General features: G+C 44.1%; 1 protein-coding gene across 1 annotated transcript in view; it reads right to left on the reverse strand.

Annotated features, from left to right (window-relative positions):
- Positions 1-23,148, reverse strand: part of ptch1 (patched 1) — a 48,128-nt gene extending 24,980 nt beyond the window's left edge. The window contains exons 1-8 of the mRNA XM_068311220.1: positions 22,620-23,148; positions 20,922-21,114; positions 5,337-5,526; positions 5,154-5,223; positions 4,936-5,027; positions 2,690-2,888; positions 2,486-2,607; positions 929-1,076 (exon numbers count right to left, since the gene is read on the reverse strand). Coding sequence (XP_068167321.1) covers positions 929-1,076; positions 2,486-2,607; positions 2,690-2,888; positions 4,936-5,027; positions 5,154-5,223; positions 5,337-5,526; positions 20,922-21,114; positions 22,620-22,790 — 1,185 coding nt within the window. The 5' untranslated portion in view covers positions 22,791-23,148. The remainder of the gene's footprint in view (positions 1-928; positions 1,077-2,485; positions 2,608-2,689; positions 2,889-4,935; positions 5,028-5,153; positions 5,224-5,336; positions 5,527-20,921; positions 21,115-22,619) is intronic.
- Positions 23,149-23,972: the final 824 nt, after the last annotated feature.

Below are 23,972 nucleotides of genomic sequence, written 5' to 3' on the forward strand. Positions count from 1 at the left end.
AAAAGATTGTTCGCTGGGCCGGATCCCACCTCTCTAAAAACTGTATTCAAAACTCATTGCTAAATAATCCTAAAAGAAAAAGGTGATTAACAGGTTAAAAAACAGCTTTTGATAATGAGTTCTGCCTGGATTATAGGATGTCTTTGGGAGGATCTGCAGACCTATCCTCTTCCTCTCTCACTATCTCAGGCCAGACAGATGGCTTCACCATTGAACTGCTGTTACTGCTCAGTGGGGAGTAATACGGCTGACATACATTAGGAAACACGCACTAGATCACACACACTTTCACGCCCATGTGTGAACTCACACATGTGACAGCGCATACCATCAGGCATGCCAATGCTACACATGTAAACACGCAAGAGTAGGCATGCATCATTTATCATTTGCCACCAAAACACCAAGAAATTGTGTGCACACACTTTTACACACACAAACACACAGACACACAGACACACACACACACACGCAAGGTCACACCACACTGAACAGAGGTTGGGGCCCCCAAAACAAAGACCAGATGATGTCACACATGAGCCACCAATGGGGCCACAGCTGGGAAAGTGATTGTGTGTAAACTTCTGAGTGTGTTTGCATGTGCGTTTATACATAAGTAACAGATAGAGAGAACGAAAGAGATATCCAGCACGCCCTTAATGTATTCCAGACATGCTCACCCTGTCGCTCTATCACTCCTCTCTACTGAAGAGTTAGAGGGAGGCTTTAGCCCTTTACCACACACCAGCACTGGTTCTAGTATCTAACAGGCTTGTGGATGGGGCTTTTCCATGTTCACCTGTATCCGGCCAGTGATTTACAGTGTGGTTGGAGAGGATTTAGGGTAGATTTCTTTTCCCTTTTCTTTTTGCTTGCCTTCTTTTTCTGGATGTCTACCTCCCCTGTTTATGAGTGTTTTGGCCAATACCTCGGCATATCTCCTCTGCCATGCTTCCAGTATTGCTGCAGCCTTTTCTTCATTCCAGTTGATATGGGAAACCTCCTCGTAGCCCTGAAAGTGCTCAAACATCTGTTTGGGAGTCATCAGCTGGAACATAGTCTGTAAGGCCTGGGCACTGGATGAGGGGGAGGAAGGGGTGACAAGGTGAGAGGGAGGAAGTGGGTAGGAAAAAGTTGGACAGGATGGAAGAGGGAGAATAAAAAGGGAGATGTCAATGATGTGTGAGCCTTCACTGGCAACATGAGATTGAATGTCAGCAGGGCGGTGATCTGTTTCTGGATGGTGCAAATAATGTCAAACCAGGGTCTCGACTTTAATTATAAAAACCAAATCATGAGTGTTCTTGTTTCAGTCCCACCATGGACTGACTTTAAAGGATTCTGTAGATCAGAACATAATCATATGTGAAATAGCAAGGCCTACTAGGTGAAGCAGAAAAACTAACTAGTGTCAAAACCACATCACACCGTAGAGAAAACTAAAGGAGGTGCCCCTTTTTACTTGGAATCAGTAAAAGGTGCCATGAAGTGGGTATACCCACCCACTTCATTGCACCTGAATTCTAAAAGATTTATTATAATGTCCTGATATAAGAACGCCAAGATATGAAATGTAATGATGAATAGACGGAAGTGGGCACATGTTGGGAAGGTTATCAAGAAATACAGTTAATACACCCTTGTTACAACTAAGAAACACCGGCCAAGCGAGTCATTTCAATTTGTTGATTTTTCCATGAACCAAGACAGCAGACATCAGCTCTCTTTATGAATGCGATCTCTGTCATACAGCGATATCACAGTAATGATGACAGTCACTGAAAAAATGTGAAAGTTGACTGTCAGCATGAGCAGCCTGATCGAGCATCTTACCCCCCCCCTCCCACACACACACACACACACACACACACACACACACGCACACACACACACACACACACACACACACACACACACACACACACACACAAACACTCACATACACTGGCGGGCAAGCACGACACCCTAATGACCAAACTCTGCCAGGAAAAAAAACAAACAAAAAAAACACGACCACAAAACAAATAAAAAAGTGCATAATGCAGTAATTGACTGAATGCAGTGTGTTCTCTTACAGAGGGCGTACCGCTGATTGCAAATGTAAAGCAATGTATATTATACACTCAAAGATACACAAACCTTTCATTTTTGCCTTCGTGATTGAGCTTGAATTAGGTCTATGTAGTCCAAACCACTGTATATTTGGACAAACTAACCAAGCAATAGATCACTCTGTGCACATTCGTGTGTATGAGCTGGTAGTGTCCAAGCAGCCAGAGCTGAGCAGGAACAGCTGGACCTCTAAGATTTCACTGAAATCTGCTAATGACTGCAAGATTTACAGCACACAGCGCACATGTACGCATGCATGTGCCGCCTCGGGAAGAAAAAAAGAACAAAAAACACACACTCTTTCCAGAATAAGCCCTGCAGTGATCACAGCAGTGTTTATGGGAGTGTGTACGTGTAAGTGTGGGTATGTTACCTGAGCAGGGGTCCGGTGCCGTTCTTGGTGGTCCCGCCAATGATCAGTTCCTCCTGCCAGTGCATGTACTTCCTGGACAGACCGTGGCAGCCACCACTCAGGGTCTGCGCCACGTCAAATGGCTGGTGCAATAGAAGAAAATGTCAGTATCTAGTCTCCTAATAAAGACTTTATTTGTAAGGAACATTCTAATGCTGTGCCGACCTTAGTTGAGTTCTTATTAGGTGCGGTGAGGGGACAGTCGGGGTCAGCGGGGTTCAGACAGGGTCTATCCATGTAGCCGTGTCCGACATCAGCCTTTTCCAACATGTCCTCAAAACCTTCCACGGGAAAGTTAGCCTTTCGCAAGTCTTCAAGGAACTCTTTGGGGTCGAAGTTGGTCCATTGCAAAGGGTCTTTACCTCTACAACGTTAAAATGGAATGCAAATACAGTTAAGTTGAGGTGAGGTCATTTGTTTTATTCTCACCCAAACAGTCCATTGTAAACATGAATCACAGATTGTCAACCAAATACCTCGTTCATCTTTGACCAATGATACTCATGATGAACAGTTTGGCTTGGATTTAGCAGCTAATGAAGCATTATTTGCGATTCCTGAGGTAAATTTTGGATTAAGTTTTGGTTTTCAGTGTTACAAAGGTGGTCCTCATCTTACAGCGGTAACATACTCCAAGGTAGGTTATGTTTGCAATAAAAGCATATTAACACTTCATTTTCTTTCATAAACGACCCCCTAGAAGAGGTGTACTTCTATATTGAAGTCCTCTCGTCCTCATTTAATTTTGTTTAATGTAATAAATGTCAAGGGGTTGTCCGGTGAACCATCATCATACAAGAAGGGAAGATTGAAGAACTGAATCTTTTTATTTAATTCATTCATATGCTTTAAGACTGATTTCTATTAGATATGTAAAAAAGAAAGCGCAGCTGTGAATTACGATTAAGTACATTTTTTGTGGTTAAGTTCATCTCTTTTTTTCTTTTCTTTTTTTGCACTTTCTTCCATTTAAGAGTTTATTTGAAATGCTGTGTTGCAGCTGGAGGAATAAAGCCAAAAAAATCACATAGGATTTTAACAAATACAAGCATCCCATTAAATTGAACACACAGGATTGAGTTAAGATGTTTAATGCTGTTAGATTGTTAATAGTTATCATGTTATTAGAACTATAAATATCACCTGATGTCCTTCAAAATCAAAACTGCAGAAACACCAACAAATCAAACTGTTTTAAAAATTGGTGTGTGTTAAATATCTGTTGATTAACATATAAAATTAGATACTTGGATTTTAATCTCCGTTTATTGATAATGTGTGTATTTTCGGGGTTATTATCTTAAAAATGTATCCCAAAATCCAATGGATTGAAGAATTTTAAAGAGGAGACTCGGTGGTGGGATGTAAATGTTTCCTGGGCTGTGCACATTTCTTAGTCTCTGTGAAATAAAATTTCCATTTTTACATCACAAAGCAGTCAGCTCTTTGAGAGCAGAAAGTATTCTCTTTCTTGCTAGGTGACAGCAAACAATAAATGAAGATCAATTCCCATCATGCAATAGGGCAGGGCTGAACTAGTCCTTGTCTCTCTATGGCGTACACATTCCGACCTCTCTTTTTCTGAACCTCTCTCTCTCCCTCTCTCTATCATTCCGACAACATTGTATGTGCTTAACCAGGCTTGGGTTATTATTTCCAGCTTCCCAACCAGAACATAGTAAAAACTTTATTTATCTTTAGAGGCCATGGGGCAACAGACACACACACACACACACACACACACACACACACACGCACGCACACACGCACACACACACACACACACACACACACACACACACACACACACTCACACATGTGATGAAATAGACCCAAGCTTAACACTTTCACGCACTGGCAAATCACATGTATGAACTGTTGGCAATGGGATACATTATGTGCATGCACACACACATGCAGAGGTAAAGGTCTGCTGATTTTTTACTGTAGCAGCGGGCCATTAGCAACAGAAGGGCCAGACAATAGTGTGAGGCCCAGGGCTCGAGAGAAACTATCGCCAGCGATGCGCATGCCAGCAACCACTACAATAGAGCCTTCAGAGAATCCGGGTTCAGGACACACACACACACACACACACACACACACACACACACACACACACACACACACACGTTCTTCTGTGATGTCTCTTTGGAGGCGTGAGTGTGTTTGGGCAGCCTCAACTAAAGGGGGTAAAAAGAAGATCCAGATCGCCTCCTCGTTTTGTTTTTTTTTCCTCTATTGTGAAAACAACCTAGAATGTGCTCACACACACTGATGCAGATCATTTTAATAAATTTGCCATTTGCTTCAAAGACACCGGTTTACATGCTGTTTTGGTATGTTGGAGTTGTGCTGACACGTCATAAAATACAGCCTTTTGAGTAAAAAGGGGATCCTTGTGTACTCACGGGAGATAGACCATTCCAGACTGGAGCTTGGCTCCCTCCCAGAAACAGTCCAAAGGGGTGATGATGAGGCAGGGATGTAGCTTTTCTATGATCTAAATGGACAAACACATTACCACACACATCATGGTGGGCACACATTGAGATGTAGATATAAATGCCTCAGAAAGCGGCTCGAGTGTTTCACTGCCATCTGGAGAGAAAAATCATTTGCATTTTACCTGATCCATAACATGAGTTTCAGTGACCAGTTCTCCTGATTTGTAGCATAAGTGTTCTAATTTCCATTGTCTGAAAAGGAGAACAAGAGTTTTCATTCAGTCGTTGTCACAGATGCTTAATGCCAACACCCTTTTAAGCTTATCTGGTCAAATAATGATTATTAATTTTTGTTTGTTAGTTACCTGTTATAAAGGTAAACATGAACTCTGCTGGCTTGGATCGCTGATTCTAGGTGCTGCAGGAGCGCCTCCACCGTTAGAACACTGGCCCCCTCCTCCCGCGGCGTCTGGATCATCAGCTGAGGGTTAAACATGGCCTCCTCGCCTATCTTCTGCCGCGTGTACTTCAGTTCCTGGTTCACACGCCCACCAACTGCACAAAGAAGATTGAGAGTGTTGAGACTTAATTTTAACACTTTGTGGAATATCACATGTGTTCTATTTAGATGTATTTGTATCGAATTTGACCATTTGGCAAAATCCCAATGCTTACTATTGCATTCTATATTATCTTTAGTAGCCTTCATTTGTAAAAAAAAAAAAAGAAGCTATCATTGGTCCACGATATTACTGACTGTCAAAGTTTGAAGTAAATACATTCATTAAAATTTAAAAGATAACTGATCAATTCCCAGTAAGAACCTAATCTAATCAAGAAATCAGACTCTCTCAAATACATGAAAGTATTAAGTTTAGCCTCTTAAGCGAAAATGTTCTAATGCAGTGAGAAAATAATAAAAACATGTGCAAATAGAGACGGTCAAACTTAACACAGCAACGTTCCTTGCAAAAACACACACTAGCACCATCCTGCGCTAAAACATCTGTGGGACGAGAAGCGAGCCCAGAGGCAACTCGTCCAAATCACAGCGCTATCGGGCTTGTATCTCGGACAAAAAGAGTACTTTGCTTACAGTTAGTTCCTGTCACTACAACACCAAAACATCCTAACTCCTTTAAATCCAGAGGGGTAATGTCACCCCCAACAAATCCATATCTCGCTTAAACAAGCTGAGTGTTTCTACTCAAATGTTGTTTACAAGTCTGCAGCGCCAAACCACATTGACTGCATTTGTGTGTGACAGTGTGTGCTTGATAAAGAGAGGGAGGCTCCGGGATTTTGCTCCCACTGTCGTGGTGGGACTAAGCCCTGTGCGTGCGCTCTGAGCTCTCAACTAGTCCAAGCTACAAAAGCAGCCTTTCAGTCCCTGTTCGCTGCCCTGCTCCACCCCGGGAGAGTCGAGGCAGGTCTGGCAAAGCCTCCCTCGCAAGCACACACAAACAAATGCAGGCAATCGCAGTCATGCAAGCGGCGGCAAACCAAAGCCGCATGGAAGTTTTGTATGTTTCGTTCTTGTGAACTGCAAGTTTGCCTGCAATCGCATCCTTGAGTTGAGTGCATCTGCATCTGATTTACGAGCAGAGGACTGGAGCCTTTCCATCATCGGTGACTGAACACTTAGTGAAAGCTTGGGCAATTTAAAGTCATCTTCTTTCACTTGCTCACTGTCTTACTCTTAAACACACACACATAAATACTCACACAGAGACACACAAAAAAATTGCCCAGTGAGAGGCCCAACTGTGTGAAAAATCTGTAACATTTTATTATGCCTTAATCCAATTTAACAATTCTGCTCGATTTGTGCAACAGCAGGCATAGATTGAATGTTTTCTTCCCATTGTAATGGCATTAAAGTTGAACATAAGAATGTCTGTTCTGCTGTGATGGACCACCCAGTCAGACCAATGAAACGGGAAGGGAGGGGGCCATGTCTTGGGGCATTAGGAAAACACACTTGATTTCTTTTTTTCTGGACCCAAACAGCATTCCCATCTGATCCTGTCTGAAGGGATGTTTATAATACTCATCATTAATCGCAGGCCTAGGCTAACTGGAGCGACATGCTTTCCACTGCAAGGTTGGCTAAGCAGCTACATTTTGCTTACCCTACTAGCAATACAGCACGCATGAAACTGATTTAGACCCAACGCACATAACAATTCAACGTGCCTGATGCACTCTACAATCACAGGCAACGCAAAGTCGATGCCTGGTTACATAGGACTTCCATCGGGTGTAAGGTGGATGTAGGAATTATGACAGATACATTTATTTCCACTGCTAACAATAGGAAGAAAGAAAGGCTTTGCCTGTTAAGCTCGTCTCTCGAAAAAAAAAACAGAGGGACGTGCTTAAAAAGAACTCACTGTTTTTAATGCATTCCAAATTGTCAAGTGCCACCCAAAGACCTCCAATTTACAGCGAGCAGCTAAGAATGGGACAAGTTGAAGGAATGCACTCTTTCTCTACAGGAAACAGCACATCACGGCCTCAGGCTTAGAGAATTCCACACTTCACGAGGTTACAGCGTTTTGGGGTCAGCACTCATACAGCCTCAGGGTGAAATTAACACCCCAGCTGGACCGAGAAAATATGCGCGAATGTGTGTGAACACACTGGCATACAGGCAAGTGTGTGAGTGTGTGCATGTGTGCTGTGTTTCTTCAATGACACAAATTCCCATATTCCTTAGCCTAAGAAAACTGTTGATATACTGAAGGTGTCCCGTTCAACTCTCAGCTGCTGTGGCTGAAAGTTTCTCTGACTTTCAAATGCTTTTCACAGCAGCTCGATTTTTTTTTTTGTCATTTGTCTCTTTCAACACATTTATGAAGCTATAATTTTTGCAGTATATTCCCCTGCTTGCAGCATACAGTATATTCCAGTTCATTAAAAGTGCAACCTGTGTGTCACCTGATTACTGTTAATACACAACACTGCAAAATAATATCAAGTAAATTAACTAAATATCTTAGTGTGTCTAAAAAGACATTTGTTAGGCTAGTCTTTGTGATGAATTCATCAAACAAGTAATGAGAAATAATCAAGTTGGTGAATAACTGATTAGTTATGTGAGGAGTGATAGATATGTTCACAGTGTAAGGTATAATGCAATGAGTGACCTGCTTTGGGCTTCAAGTTTGAACTGTCTGAGAAAATGGAAAACTTTGGCTATTGTGCCTTCATCTGCTGCCTCGATCTCAAGCTTGTGTCACAAAAGGAGGTCCTCGAAGACGGGGTATCGGCACTATGGGAGGGTACCCCTTCTTACAGCAATGTGAAAAGGGATGTTCAATTCAATACATGGCAGAGCGAGCCTGAAATATGACTTGTGTCCTGGAGGGCTGCTCACTGTCATCACACAGGACACCATTGACAAGATCCATGACGAGAGCTTGACAAATCAAAGCATAATACAAGAGCACATTGTCACAGAGCTGCATATCTGCCAGGAACCACGCAGACTTCCATAATGAGCTCTGACTCACTAAGGTATCCTCAGACTCGTGAGGGATAGAGTGAGAAGTACAATCGACAAAAAATGGCAAGAGACAATCTTGCATTGGTAATAATCATTAATCACCAATCCAAACGAAGACGAAGAAACAATCAGAAGTCTGCAGCTCTCAAACATCAAATATTCAGCTTTTAATTGAGAAAAATTACATCAGGTCCTCCGGTGAGGTGATGGTCGACAAACCTGAAAGAGGGTCACAATATTGCAGAGTCCTTCTCCAACTATCTATGAAGACGGGCACAGGGGATGAATTAAAATGATACTGCGTGAGAAGCTGACAAGAAGAGTGCTCTTCCATTATGACAACACTAGGAGGTGATGATAGCTGCCATCCGGGAAAGTGGGTTTCAATCCTTCAACACTCACCCTGTTCATTCAGCGTGGTACCCTCAGATGACATCATGTCCCATAAGATCAAGAGGGGACTCTGTGGTTGGCATTTTAACAGTGATGATGACATTATCTCCCCCATGTGGGGATCCTAATGGGCCATGACCTCTGGACTAAGTGACTAATGACGTAAGGGGCAGGGCTTCTAAAACGGACTTTTTTTTTTATCTTAGGCCATGAATGAATGAATGAAAGAATGAATGAATGAATCAATCAATCAATCAAGTATTCATTATTAGTAAATAATTCATTTATTTACCATTAATGCCACTATTCTGTCAATTCTGGTCAAATGTAATGTTGCTGGTTTTAAAAAGAGAAGAGAAGAGAAGAGAAGAGAAGAGAAGAGAAGAGAAGAGAAGAGAAGAGAAGAGAAGAGAAGAGAAGAGAAGAGAAGAGAAGAGAAGAGAAGAGAAGAGAAGAGAAGAGAAGAGAAGAGAAGAGAAGAATGTGTTTCACTGTATTAGAACACTCAGTACGGGCATTCAGTGTGTTGCATAACATTAACCCCTGGTCCCCCCTATTCTCGAAAGGGGAATGGGGGGCGAAAGGAGAGAGAGCAGGTTTCTAAGGAACTGACATCACCCCTCCCTCCTTTTAGTCCTGAACTCCCCCTCCTCTTTATACTCTCAATTTCCCTCTCTTTGCTCTATTCATTTGTACTCTGTGATTGGCCAGATCATGATGGCAATCAGCCCAGCCCCTCTGTTAAAACCAGCCCACTCCCCCATTGCCCCTCGCCAACTTTCTCTCTTTTCCATACAACACACAACAGTGAAACCCCATCCCCTGCACATCTCTGACGCCTGACAACGGAAGCATCCCACATTTCGGAGGAAAACATGCACCACTAGCGGCAAACAAGTTCCCCAGCTCAACAAACATAATATTCCCATCCCATCAACATCAGCACCTCTGTCTTAACTGGGACTGCAACGATTAGTCAACTCATTACCATTAAAAGCATTGACAACTCATTTAATAGTCAATGTGTTGTGTTTTTTCTCAAACCTGCTACTGCACCTTCCACGGCTGCTTCTATCTTTCTGTCCATGACACACGTGCTCAGCAGTCTTAATCGAGGTCAGCCGTAATGTCAACCAAAGTTATACCAGATGCAATTAAAGTGATGCAATTAAAAATGAGATGTGTCTGGTTTATTCTTTTCTACTGTGTTAGAAACAGACTCTTTCTCAATATCTTTCTGGATGGTTCCATTGCAAAGCAATTAGAAAGAAAATTGTCAGCAATCCAAAAGCTTATCTAATCGATCCAGAAGGTATTGACACAATCAGCCGTGCTGTTTCATCCATTTTAACACATCTGACCAGACGGTGTTTCAAATCCCTGCCCATTGATCCGAAACACTAAACTGGTTCTCCTTGTGAATGAACTTTTTCAGATGTGTGAATGAACCACCTGAGTGATTAAAACATCATCAGTCACGTGGTTTTTCATCGTATGAAGCAGGCTTCGAAGCAGTGGTTCAGATAAAAACCCCTACCGAGTATGGAGCGTGGTTCGGAGCGCCGTGTCAAAGAGGACATCACGAACCAGACCAGCTCTGACATCATGGCTACTCCACAATGACGCTCAAATGAGTGGCAGAATTTTAAGAAAACAAAAGATAAAAGTGTGCAATACATTATCTGCAAGACAGCACTTGCCTTCCACTGGTAGTACATCTGTGACTGTGTTGCTTGTGACAACGAAGAGGGAGCGTCTTCTCGGTAAGATAACTGGCTACTTAGCTACTAATATGAGTGTAAACAGAGCTAACCTACTACTTACTCACATAGGTGTAAATGTTACATCAGCAATGATTTCATGTGTTTTCTGTATTGTTAAAAACAATCCTAATAATTACTTAGTTACAGGTGTTATGTTTGATACCAAAGACAAATTAAGGAAAGAAAAAGGCTAAAAATTATTAAAAGTATTCTGAAGTATAACTTGAAGTGCCTTTACCTTATTTTACCTTTTTGCACTTTATGCTACACAGTTAAATAATTTTTTCATTCATTAAAGGCTTCATGAACTATCTTAATTGTCTTTACTTTTGGTTAGAATATACCTTGAACACTTCAAGCTGAAAACTAACGATGATTATATAGGAGCAGCTTTATAGTGGTGGGACAAGGTGTGTGTTTTACATTCAATTTATGATGATCCGATTAGTCGACCATCAAAAAAAAAATTGTTTATGGCTGCCCTACACCGCTCACTATGAAGGTACATGATGTCATTGGTGTATACATGAATGTACTGTACGTACATGCAGATAAACACATCTCTGTGTGTGCAGAGAACGGATTAGCTGGATTAGACCCTCACTTTGCAGGAACCCCCCACCGTGAAGAGGATGAACCCCGAAAGACCAGGTCAACTCTCTGCCATCCTCCCATATCCCGAGGCCCCTGTTCTGCCAGGGTAATGACCTACAAAGACCAACCAATGAGCTGCTTTTAAGGAAATTACTTGCCAATTTATGACATGCCAATTGAAACACGCGTGAACTTGATGCAAGTGTTTGTTGCTGTCAGTAATTTTGTCAATTGTGGACAATGGAAACAGCTTGACTATGGAAGTGATGAAAACGTCATGTGAAAATACTTTTCATTCGACAGCGTTTTCACAATATGACAGAAACTTCTACATTATATCTTCTGCAGGATAAGCTAAAGAAAAAAGAAATTCGTATGAAAAATAAACAACACACCTACTGATACTAGAATCTAATTTGTGTTCAGTATTGAAGATAGATATGAAGATGGACTGCATCCGTGCATGTTTCCAAAAAGATTCCAGATTGCGCCATGATAACATGGCGCATCGTATATTGCGCAACTTCTTATACAATGACAGGAAAGATTCATCTTAATCAATGAAAGAAGAATATAAAAAATACATCCAACAGATGGATTTCTCTTCTCCAAAACATCTTTCACTTTGACCCTGGCCTTAAATACCACTCGGTCAGGTAGTTCCCACAGTAAGTGTCTTTCTTGCTCCTTGGTTCACCTCTTCAGCTGCTGGTGCCAATCACCTCATACAGCTTTGATCACTAAGATGAGCCCACCTGCTGCCTTCCTCCAGAGGTCATACGCTTCTACGTCATCTGCTGACTGTCGGTATGCCTCACTCTATCTTTGTTATAAGGATTACTCGTGACAAGTTACTTCTACAGCCTCATGTGAGCACTGGGTAAATCAATTTGGAGTCTGATAAGATGTGTCTATTACTGTACTTCTATGATGAGATAATAAGAATAAGAAAACAAAATCAATGTGTCAGTTTCCGGATGATGTGACAAAATCTCCAGCATTGTCAACCGTGTTTGAGAATTTGTTTGCAGGGGTTTTCTAAAGCTTTGCCACGTCTTATCAGAACTCCTATAAAACCCAAAGGAAAAATGTCTCTGTTTTCAGCAAACTGTCTCGTTCGTGTAAACAGGTTGTAAATGAGCCCCCTGTTTTTAACGGCATTTGAAGCTGACTCAGATGTTCAGTCTCTGTTGGAGCGGTAACAGTGCTCGCAGTATTCATTGTGGCGGTTAAAGAAGCAGCAAACACAGCAGTATGCAAAGCAGTAAAAGTAGTTTTGAATGTGGGCTCTCAATGCAGGTGTGCACACAGCCACAAATATGTGATGAAAGACCTCACTGAGAGCCGAGACCCTATCTGACCCGTGGCGAGCCCCTCCTTTCGCTCTCCTGCTCTCTCCCTCTCATTCTCTCCGTCCCGCTCCCTTTCAGCTTTCAAAGAAGAGGAGGCTGCCACACAGAGGAAGGGTATTACACTCAAGGTAGAGAGAATATGCGACACAAAGGATGAAGAGACGATATGAGACCAAGTGGAGGTGCTCTGACTTGCATCTGAAGCCAAGTGTCTCCTAAAACAACAAAACTAAGCGCACCGACCCCGGACACAAATGTGACACCCCAGATGCCGCCCCCTCCCCTCCACCTCCCTAGTGCACGCACACCCCAAACCCCCACCCAAACTACCAAATCTCAACCCCCGAGCTCCAGCATTACCATATGTATGGCTCCCCTCGCCCCTGATTATGCTAATCACCTGTCCGGCCCCTGCAGCCTCTAAAATGGGTGTATTTAGCAGTCGGCTGGCTCCCAATGCAGCTTCCCCTGGGCTTGAGGTGTACATTCACACACTCCTCAATGGGCAGATTCTTCCACGTTGCTGCCTTCATTCAGGTCACACTCGCTCCTCCCAAACCCCCCCCCCCCTTCATCTTGAAAAAAAAAAATCCTATTCAACGCCAATAGATTCGCAAAGCAGTGGAAAGAGAAGTTGGGAAGAAAATGCTGACAGAAAGTCTGAGTTTAAAGCATTTGCATACATGTGTGCACATGTGCAATTAAAAACACCCTAGACATCTGCAAAAGATGTATCTGAACCAGTGTATGCAACCCAACGAACATGTGAAAGACAGTTCTACTGACATTGTCTGTGGAGTAAGAACTCAAATAAAAGACAAGGAGAGTAAGTGGTACGGAGTATACAAGACTCCTGCTATAATTCTTCATTAGCGTCAACTCTACTGGGAAAAAAAACTCATCCTGTATATCCTGTCAGTGCCTGTCCAATGGAAGCCAGGTGAACGATCTCCCCCTGCTGCAGTTTACTGACACAGGATTGGCTTACAGCCCAGCCATAACAGACCGTGACATGAACCTGAACAGCCAATCTCAACTAGCCATCTCTCTGTCATTTCCTGGAAAGATGGCCCATGATTCCAGGTATCCCAAAATCACACATTCCCAAGTGTGGAACAGACTCAAGAGTGTGAATGGAAGAAAAGAAAAAGATGAGAAAAGAATGGATTTCTTTTCCAGTTACTTAGTGTGTTATATTTCCTATGATTACCTTTGTACTTCATGGTCACCGGACCTGCATGTCATTTGAGAATCTTCAGCGGTGTGGCACAATTGTTGTTGCCAGGAACAAAACCGACACTTAACCTTACCTTACCTTACCTTAGTTTTGGAAAATATCGACCTATCCAAAAAATCTGTTTAGGGGGTGGTGCGGACCTGGTGGCCTTTGATTTCTTGATTTTGAGTTAGCTGCTTTGTAAGTACAGTGATCCCTCGTTACTCGTGGTTAATGCGTTCCAGTACCACCCACAAAAAGCAAAATTCCGCCATATAGCGACAGTAATTTAAATGTTTATGAACCCTCCCATACTGATATTAAACCACGTTCTATTTATTACCTTTTCCCACACTCTTATAGATCGTTTTAAGTTTTTCTTTAATACACAGAGAATCACGGACCACAGCGCACTTCCGGATGCTGTTAGCCAATAGCACGCATGTACGATACCATGTGACTACCGACTAAAAATCCGCGATGTGGTGAGCCGGGCATTATGAAGCATGAATATGCGAGGGACTACTGTATTCTGGTTGTCGATAATGCACATAAGACATGTTCCAAGTGTCAAACCACAGATTTGCTTTTCTATGTTTGTAGAGATGTGTGGTTTGAACCGGTTACCTGCCTGCCTTCCCACCCACCAATTACACCTGACTAGTTTTGATACAAAATGAAGTGGCAGAAAGAAAGCACAACAGATTTTAACAAGCTGTGTGGTCTTTCAGGCTTTTGAAAATTTTAGGTTGAAAATAGAAATCTTAGTTGTAAGATTGTTGTTTCTTCATGTATTATTTGCTCAGTTGATCCTTCGATGATCAAAATTGCTTGTTGAGGACCATCTTTTCAAACTTTATAAAGTGAAAAAAGGAATCTCCTTCTGCCAGACTGTCCAAGGCTTCTTCTTCCACTTTGTAACGCAAGGAAAAGTTCACCAGAATCTCTCCTAAAAAAGCTGGCACCATGAACAAACAAACAACAGGATGTTTGACCTTCATGAAGTGCAAGGCTGACAGTCTACTTGTAAAGAATTTGGTATGTTTGTGTTATTGCACATATTCAAATGAGCGTAACGAGTTTGCTGGAATTAATTACAGAATGTAACAGTTCTGTTGACACTCTCACCTTCAGAATTTTAGCAGTTGTTAATAAGAAAATTTTGATTAAAAATTCAGCAAGCAAGCCTCAGAAACAGACCTCAGCTCTCCTTCCATCATGATCCCTGCTAGCACGAAATATTCATCAGCGCGCGCATTTCAAACCTCCAAACTTGGACTGCAAACTGCATTCGCAGCATTGCGTCTGATGAAGACCTGATGGCATCGAAAGATAGACCCCCCCCCACCCGACAACCAATACAATTTTAGTAGCTTCAATCCAGTGTGTCTCTTTTTTTTTCACATACTGAATTTGTTATGCCACATCTGGACTCCTGAGATGTGTACACAACTACTGTACCGCAGATGCTGTGAGCAGCCATGGATGAAAATATCAGAAATGAACATGGAGACCGACAATCAAGGAGATGAAGTCTAATAAGGTGATACCTATCAGTCTGCACCGAATGACATCGCTTTAGACTCTCAATCGAAGAGTCTCCTCTGCTCAGGAGCAAATTGAGCTGCGTATCTCTCATAACGTGAGAGATTTTCCGTCTATCTCTGCATCTTTAAGCTTCGCGTGAGCATATGTGGTACTTGAGTAATTGCTGTTGCTGCCAGATTTCTATGACGTTGTGCGACAGGAATTGCAATGGACTATACTGTTACGTATCCATGTGTGCCAGAGGGGCTAAGAAATTCGAGTGACACACACACACACAGACACACACACACACACACAGACACACACACACACACACATTTTGATGTTTACAGTGTGTTTGCATGAAGAAGAAAAAAAACAAAAAAGATCTGTACTGCAGTCTGAAAAGCATCAATCCGCACTCCGATCTCTCTCTTGGAGTACGGTAGGCACTGCAGCCAAAACACAAACACACTACTGCTACTATACTCCTGTTGCTTTCCTCGCTCGGTTTTGACACACGCACGCACGCACAGACACACACACACACACACACACAGTCACACTCTAACTCTGCTGTTTTGTACACCCCTCTGGCAGTCAGCACTGGGAGGGAGGGAAGAGAGGAAAGGGGGAGGGAGGACTAGGAGGGGAGCAGAAGGAAGGGAAGGAGGGAGGCCAGACCACCCTGCTCTCATGGCAGGCCTGAGTGTTTACATTGCAGTGGCTCACTCTGTAATACATCTGGCATTCTGAGGCCACTCTCTCCAGCCAGGGATGGGGGAGTGGGGGAGTGGTGGAGGGAAGGTGGGGTGGGCTTAGGTAAAGAGAGGGACCTTTCTGGCAGAGGGGAAAAGAGAGGAATGGTGAGATGGAGAGAGAGAGAGAGAGAGAGAGAGAGAGAGAGAGAGAGAGAGAGAGAGAGAGAGATGGAGAGGGACAGAGGGAGGGAGGTAGAAGGGGGAGGGTAATTCTCTCCACAGTCTCCTGTGGTCAGTCATTCGCAGGGCTCTGGTTTTTGAATAAGAGCGCCTGAAAGAATGCAAAATGTAAACAGAGAACTTGGAGGCATCCCAGGATGTCGTTTGTGAATGGGAGAGCATTCGCCTCAAGAGAAAGAGCACGCGCACACACACACACACACACACACACATGCGCGCAGGAACTGTGATTAAAGAGCAAATTTTTAAACATTATTTTGCATTTGCTGGAGACAGGCAGGACTAATGTATACAAGACTGCTTTCAAACGAAGGAGAACCAGCTTGAGTAATAAAGCGGTCCGAATCTGCGTACAGTACCACAGGCACAATGTTTCGCCGCACTAAATCCCTCACCAGCTAGCCTGCACTTTTCATCAACTCGTAAAGTTTAACACAACACGCTGGAATGTTGTGGCTTCTATAGAGGTTTAATCCTGTTTGTAGCGAGCTGATAAACACAACGTTATTTGAGTTTGGAGAATGCAAAAAAAAAAAAGAAAGCGTGCATGTGCAGCAAATATGTGAGAGGGCGTGAAATAAACACAGATATACGACTGTTTGCTGTATATTCTGAGCGAGTTAGGAAGAAACGTTGGGCGTGGGTGCATTTGTGTTTCTGATTGCTTGTGGCTCTTGAACGACAGTGGTTGGAGATAGAACACAAGGGACAGAGTGAAATAAAAAGGGGAATAGATGAAAAGATGATGAAGAAAAGCAAAAAAAAAAAAAAAAAGAAACCCATCAAAATAGACTGCCATGTCAGCTCTGGTCAACCACCTACTCATTCAACTCCCCAAAGCTTCGCTCCGCATAGAGTGTATCTATGTGCAGTCCCATACACATCAAACGCTGGATAATTCAATCACGCAAACCGCAATCTTCTCGGAGGAGACGCCACATTCAGGCCGCTCCTCCTCTTCCTCATCTTGGTCCACAAGAAAGGATGTCAAGGCTTCTTCCGCATGCAGCAGAACAACAAAACAACCACCGTCTCTCTCAACTTAATCCTCAGTTCTTAATGCTCTAGATACAAAACAGACATGCAAAAAAAAAAAAAAAAAAGGGAGGGAGGGAGTTGCAACTGGATTGAAGACCGTAAAACAAGGTAGACTCAAGGTAGAGACAAACATGGATTAGCACCTGTTGCTGAATTAAATCAGAAAGAAGATGTTAAATTCAACCTGCAAGTGCAATCAGTTATGAATGAACCCCTCCTGAACAAATATACAGTTTGAATATTTATTATACAATTCATTTTATACAGTCTTTAAGCGACTGAAGCACAAATGACATCAGATTTACTGCCCTCTGCTGGAGGATAGATGTCAAAAGGTTAAAAACTAAATCACAAATGCAGACTGATGCATTTTCCCCAAACATCTGGCTAATGGGATACTCACACACGCACACATGTATACACACACACACACACACACACACACACACACACACACACACACACACACACACACCCACACTCACACACAGGATACAGACAACTCATGGTGGCAGCTGCGACTTCTGCACCCCCCCCCCCACTTCACCCCTACCCCCCATTCCCCCCACCCTCCCCTCTGCTGTGAGTCTTCACTCTGCACCCAGGCCACAGGGTGAGTATCAGGTGAGGTTTTAAATAGTGGGGCCTCTACAAGATGACCTCAGGGTCCCAGGGGTCTACCCCAGTGGCCCCTGGCCTTTACACTTATGCCCCCAAAGAAAGCACTCCGGGACCCGGGGCCTCCCCTCAGTCTGTGGCCTTGAGACTACCCATAGCCCAGTGCGGGCGATAAATCTGGGGCCTATAAACTCATTCCAACTTGAATCACTCACACGTATCTCGATGCACTTCCACTCAAGTCCTTGATGCAAACAAAGGACTTCCTTTGTGCGCTACAGCTCCCCATCTCCTCTTAAGTCTGTGCTAAAGCTACGGGCTAGCCACAACTCAACCTAGATTATAGTACAGCTCCCTCGCATCTGCTTAACCCCCAGTTTCAACTTCAACCCTTAGCCCGGCGCTTGAGCTTCAAAAGCCTCATTTTCCAACATTTTTTCCTGCCTGTATCCCCTCTCACCTATCAACACAGGCCCTCAGCCACGTCTCCACACAGAGACGGGGCGAGAGACTGAGGGGCCGTCCGACAGGAAAGTCAATGTTTACGCGATACTGTTTTAATTAGAGGCAGGCAGCGCAGCTATTTTCTTTACAATTTGGCCTGTGTTTGCCTTCACCCAGAATGCTAAGGGATGGCTCCGTTTTCCATTTGTGGCCAGGAGGAACTCCAAAGGGGTCTAACTTTTCTGTGTTTCTGCTCCGTGAACGAGGCTCACACCTAATCGCCACCAGATAACCGAGAATCATCTGCATTTTAAAACCGGAGCTGAACTAAAACACAGACGCAGGTTCTGATATCAAGGAAAGTGTGTCAAGTGCAGCCAGCCACGAGTGGTGTGTGTGTGTGTGTGTGTTTGTGTGCGTGCGTGCGTGTGTGTGAAGCACAATACTACAACTTCCTGTTTGACTTAATAATTTCCTGCCACTGTCAACAGTGGATGTAAACATGTGTATCCGTGGTTTGATGCAATCAAAGGCAGGACAAAAAAGAAAGAAAGAAATGAAAGGATTTCAAATGTGATCCCCTGAAATGTCTTGTAAACGATAAATCCCCCCCAAACATCCTCAGAGGTTTGACACAACTTTGACCAGGCGCGCCACGCTCACTCACTCCCAATTGGTCTCTGTCACTTTGTCTAATAAACAGAACTTCCTGTGTCTGAGTGTTTATAAACAGAGCTGACTGAGCGCCCCGTGAGAGGAGACAATCCCTGCGAAAGCCGCGGCACGTGACGGCGTGCAGAATAAACACGCCAGCCGGCTCTGGTGCTGGGCTAATGGCGGTCTGCCGTGGATGCGCTGCATGGGGGCGCATTCGGGGTTCGCCATGACTGAAGACACAACGCCAGATCAGGGAACATAAAAAAAATAAACGCCGCTCCGGTTTGAATTGAGCAATCCGGTCAGGCTCCGCATGTGGATTGTGTGCCTGTGTGTGTGTGTGTGTGTGTGTCCATGGGGGCCACACAGCTTCCATGCGAGGTCGTCCACGGGTCGCCTGTGGAGGGCAGTTCCAAATGAAACACAAACAGCCGCCCTCTCCTCTCTCTCTCTCCTCTGTTTGGTGTCGGACGATGGGCCAGTACCCCAGCGCGGCCCAGCACAGCGTTCCTCAGTCCAGGCAGAACTAATCTATCCCTCAGCTGTGTAGTCTAATCTAAACAAACAGATCTCTCCCTAACAACATCTGGAACCCCTCATGTACCGGGACCACGGAAACCACTGCAGCCCGGTTTCTTTGTCAGTGTTTGTCTGTGCGTGTGTGTGTGTGTGTGTGTAGCTGTGTGAACCGCATGGACACCGTCTGCCATGGGACATCACACAGCAACCCTCAAACTCTACTGTCTGGTAACTGACGGACATGACATCGTCGTTAAGAATCCCAAAACACGTGAACTTTGGAGCAGCTTGAAACGGGACAAGGTGATGACCATCAGTGTGTGGTCTGAAAACACTGTTCCTCTGACACCAGTCAGGATCCGGTACCACCTGAACCGCTGCCAAATGCACCTGCGTCACAGATGAAACCAAACTCGCCATCCAGCAGACCCCCCACAGCAGGACACAAGCAGAGGGGGTGTTTGAATTGTGCTTGAATACTTTCATGTGAGGGGAGGCTGGTTAGAAAGTGAAGGAGACGCAAAAAGGACCAAAACTAAAATTCAACAGTGTGTTTCTCACGCACACACACGCACGCACACACACATACACATATATATATATATTTGTGTGCATTCTCTGCAGCAAAATCTGTTGCTCCATTCATGACTCCCAGAGCCAGCTCTAGCTGTAAGTGCAGGAATGTGGATCAAAAGGAAGGGAAAAAGCACAGCCCCTTCCCCTAACCCCCCCAACACACACACGCACGCACACACACACACACACATAGCACCACCCATACGCACTACTCCTTCTATCCTTAAAAAAAAACTATCTTTGTAGGATCTGGTCTGTCAAACACAAGCGTGTGAGAACCGTACCTTCTCCACAAACACAAGTTCCCTTCCTGGCTCCACTTTTTCCCTGCAACCGGAGACAAATCTTTTTGGAAAGTTGAGAGTTGTCCAAAACGGGACCACACACAGTTTCTGAGCATTCAACTGCTGGGGGCAGGCAGACACACACTTGCACACACTCTCACAAAATGGCGGCTTTGACAAAAATTTCCTCTACTCTAAAAGCAGCTTATCAGCTTAATTACAACCTTATTACCGACTGCAGCCACAATCAACTCTTGCATGTCACATGTTTGCATCCCATATGATTTGAGATGCTTTAAATAGGTTTAAAATCACACATTCATTTATTTTATAAACTGAAATTGGCTTCATACCAAGGTTTCAACAAATAAACAAATCCCTCGGCTGATTCATTAACACGAACTGACCGTTTCCGCTTTGAATCTTATTTACAGGATGGATTTTCCAAATGTTAATATCAAACTGAAGAACTTCAAAAGCAGTGAAGCAAAGAAGAATCAATCAAAAAGTCACATCTTACCTTCCACCCAGAGTTTCTCCACGTCCGTCTCCAAGTTAGCTGCTCTTAAGCCCACAGCAAAAGCCCCAAAAATCATGAGGCCCACAACCAAAAACTTTCCGCAGTTCTTTTGTATGTAACAGCCCAGCCTAAATAAAAGTCTCTGGAACTTCGCTCTCAGCCATAGAGGTGCTTTCCTTCCAGTCGCCTTCCCCTATGATGAGACAAAAGTCCTAAGGTTACAATAAAGTGTAAAACAAAACATTCAAACACTTACCTTAACAGATAATCTGTGGGATTCTAGAGAAAAAAGGTCATAAAGGTGAATAAAACTCTACCATGGGTGGTGACAAACGCGTCTATGTCAGTTTCAACCTAAGTCACCTCATTTGAGAAGACCTGCGAGTTACTTTTCATGCAAGACTGCACGCACACACACACACACACACACACACTCCTGCATGAAGGCTCTTGGGGAAAACGGGAGCTGCGATTAAAATAATAAAAACACATTAACTGTCTCGCCCTGCTAACCTGTTATAATTGAAATATGCGAGACTGTGGAGGGCGGCCAGGAAACCGCAGACGACTCCCCGGAGAGACGGCCTCAGGTTCTGTCATATCTGTAACATGTATAAACTGTAACCTTAGCAGGATACAGGCAGAAGGAAGATATCTTCATCGCCCGCAGGGCAGGCACTCACACACACAGACACACACAGACACACACACACACAGTCTCAGTCTGTCATTTCACAGCTACGGCGATGATTTATGAAAATGTTAATGCAGACAGACAGACATGTAGTGTCACAGATTTGTGTTGATATCCACTAACATGAGTCTCCAGCTGGACCTCCAGAGTTAAATAAACTGAGTCTGGAGGTGGGAGGCTTCACCTCGTGCAACAAGAACACACTACTGTCCTCATGAAAACAGGGATGACCAACAATCCACAAAAACACAACTCATGTAAAGGCTGTAGGGCAGTTTGTTCCAGCCTAAATCAACACTCATGCATCACCCACACATCCAACTTAAGACATCAAAGCACCTGTAAAAGGCGCATGTGGCCAAAAAAACGCACAAATACCACCAGCACCACTCCATTCCCGGTCCGGCAGCCCTTGTGTTCCGGCCTGCGCGGGGAGTGGAGGAGCCATCACCGGGGGGGGGGGGGGGGGGGGACGACTCACAATATTTGTGAACGGAAGAGGGCACCCACATGGATTTTTTTTTTTTTTCGCTTTCACGCACTACTTTATCTTACCCCCCCCCCCCCATCCCCATAAGAAGAAACCTTTCAACCGCTCTTTCAGCGCGTCAAGGTGGACCTGATCTATGAAGACATGAATAGGTGTGTTTACTGAGTAGAAGCTGCATGTTTTGCCCCCTTTGGGCACCGCTACAGACTGGGGTGTTCTACTATGAAACAATTGGCTGGATGTTTTTTTTTTTTTTTTGCAAAATCCAAATTATCGTCGCATCCTTTAAAAAACGTAGTGTGCGTAAAATACAATAAATCGACTTTCTGCTCGGTGCAAACCTTGCCTTACCCCCCCCTCAACCCTCCTACCCCAGCCCGTCCCGTTACCTAGCAGCGACTGGACATAGTTTGGGCAATTCCTCTCGGGGGAGAATACAATGAGAGCAAGATCCCACAAAAAAAAACAACAAAAAAAAAAGTTCTCTCCCCCAGGTAAAATGAGAAATAAGCACCTCCGTTATTTGCTCCAAAGCGAAGCCCGCATCGCAGTAACTCGGTCGCTGCAAATACTCCAAATCCAGCGGTGTGTTGCGGGCACAGTCCCCCCTGTTCCTCCGCGTTATCCTCGGCCGATCGGGGTCTCTGTTTTCCTGCTCGGAGGGCGCATTAGCAGCCGAGGCCATGTTGCGGGGACTGCGAGACCGTTTCCCACTTTATAGTATTTCCCCGAAAGCGTGTAGCGATATCCCAAGGCAACAAAGTTTCACTCTCGGAGATCTTAAACCCGTGGAGTAGGACTTCATACTCCTGTTGGAGACGGCGAGTCAAAGTCTGCGCCTTCCATCCCAACATTTCGTGATCTGGAGGTCTCCACCGCTTTCACCGCATTCACCGTGTCTCTCCAAAACAACGAGTTTCTCTCTCAAAAAGCGAGGTGCGCAAAGTGATTCCCATACACAAGTCGTCGGGCAAGAAACCTGGATGGTCGTATCATTCTGGTGAGATCGATGTGGTCTCCCCTTGGGCCGCGCGTCACGGCCAACTCTGAGATTCAATAGAAAAGCAGAAAAAGATCTCTCTCCACTTGGAGGCAGAGGAGGAGGAGGGGAAACACACACACAAAAAAACAAAAAAAAGAGCCGAGATCCCGCCTCTAGGGCTGTCAGATCGCAGGACTTTCTTGCATCTGATTGGTTCCAGAAGGGCAAAAAATTACTCAGCAAACACGACTATTATTAGCTGCTTAGCAACAGCTCACTAAAGTAGAGAGACCACCCAGGCAGAGAGACCTCATGTGTGCATCTCCAACTTCAGGGGAGGTTCGCTGAGGGCCAAACCCGCTCGGTTGTATTCGGCTATTTTGGTTCCCGTAGTGGTTTGAAAGAAATGTTCCCCTCAGAAGATCCCAAGTCAAGACGCGTAATCTAGACGCAGAAATAAAAGTAACGCAGCGTGTTAAATATTAGTGATGCAATAAAACACTTATGAATCATCTCAATCGACTTAATTATACATTACAGCTTTGTTATGCAGAATCGTTATTGTGCACGATGCTCGCACAGGTAGCTCCAAATAAGTACAGCACCCTCATTTATCACAGATCGGAGACAAACACGACGTTTTACGCATTACTCACGCAACGTTACACTTTGACATCTGACATTCAGCGACACAGACCTAATGTGCTTCTCACAGTGAATATCCTCCAGCAGACTTCACCCAGTTGTCAGAATACATTTTCCACAACAGTAGTTTCTTTACTTTGGCTGGGGATAAGTTAAAAAAAAAAATAATTGCGAGAATCTCTAAAGCAGACCTAAGTTTGTCTGGGTATGTCAGAACCCTCATTAACTCGACATTTTTAA

This window comes from Antennarius striatus, chromosome 3, assembly GCF_040054535.1.
Source record: "Antennarius striatus isolate MH-2024 chromosome 3, ASM4005453v1, whole genome shotgun sequence".
NCBI classification, from domain to species: domain Eukaryota; kingdom Metazoa; phylum Chordata; class Actinopteri; order Lophiiformes; family Antennariidae; genus Antennarius; species Antennarius striatus.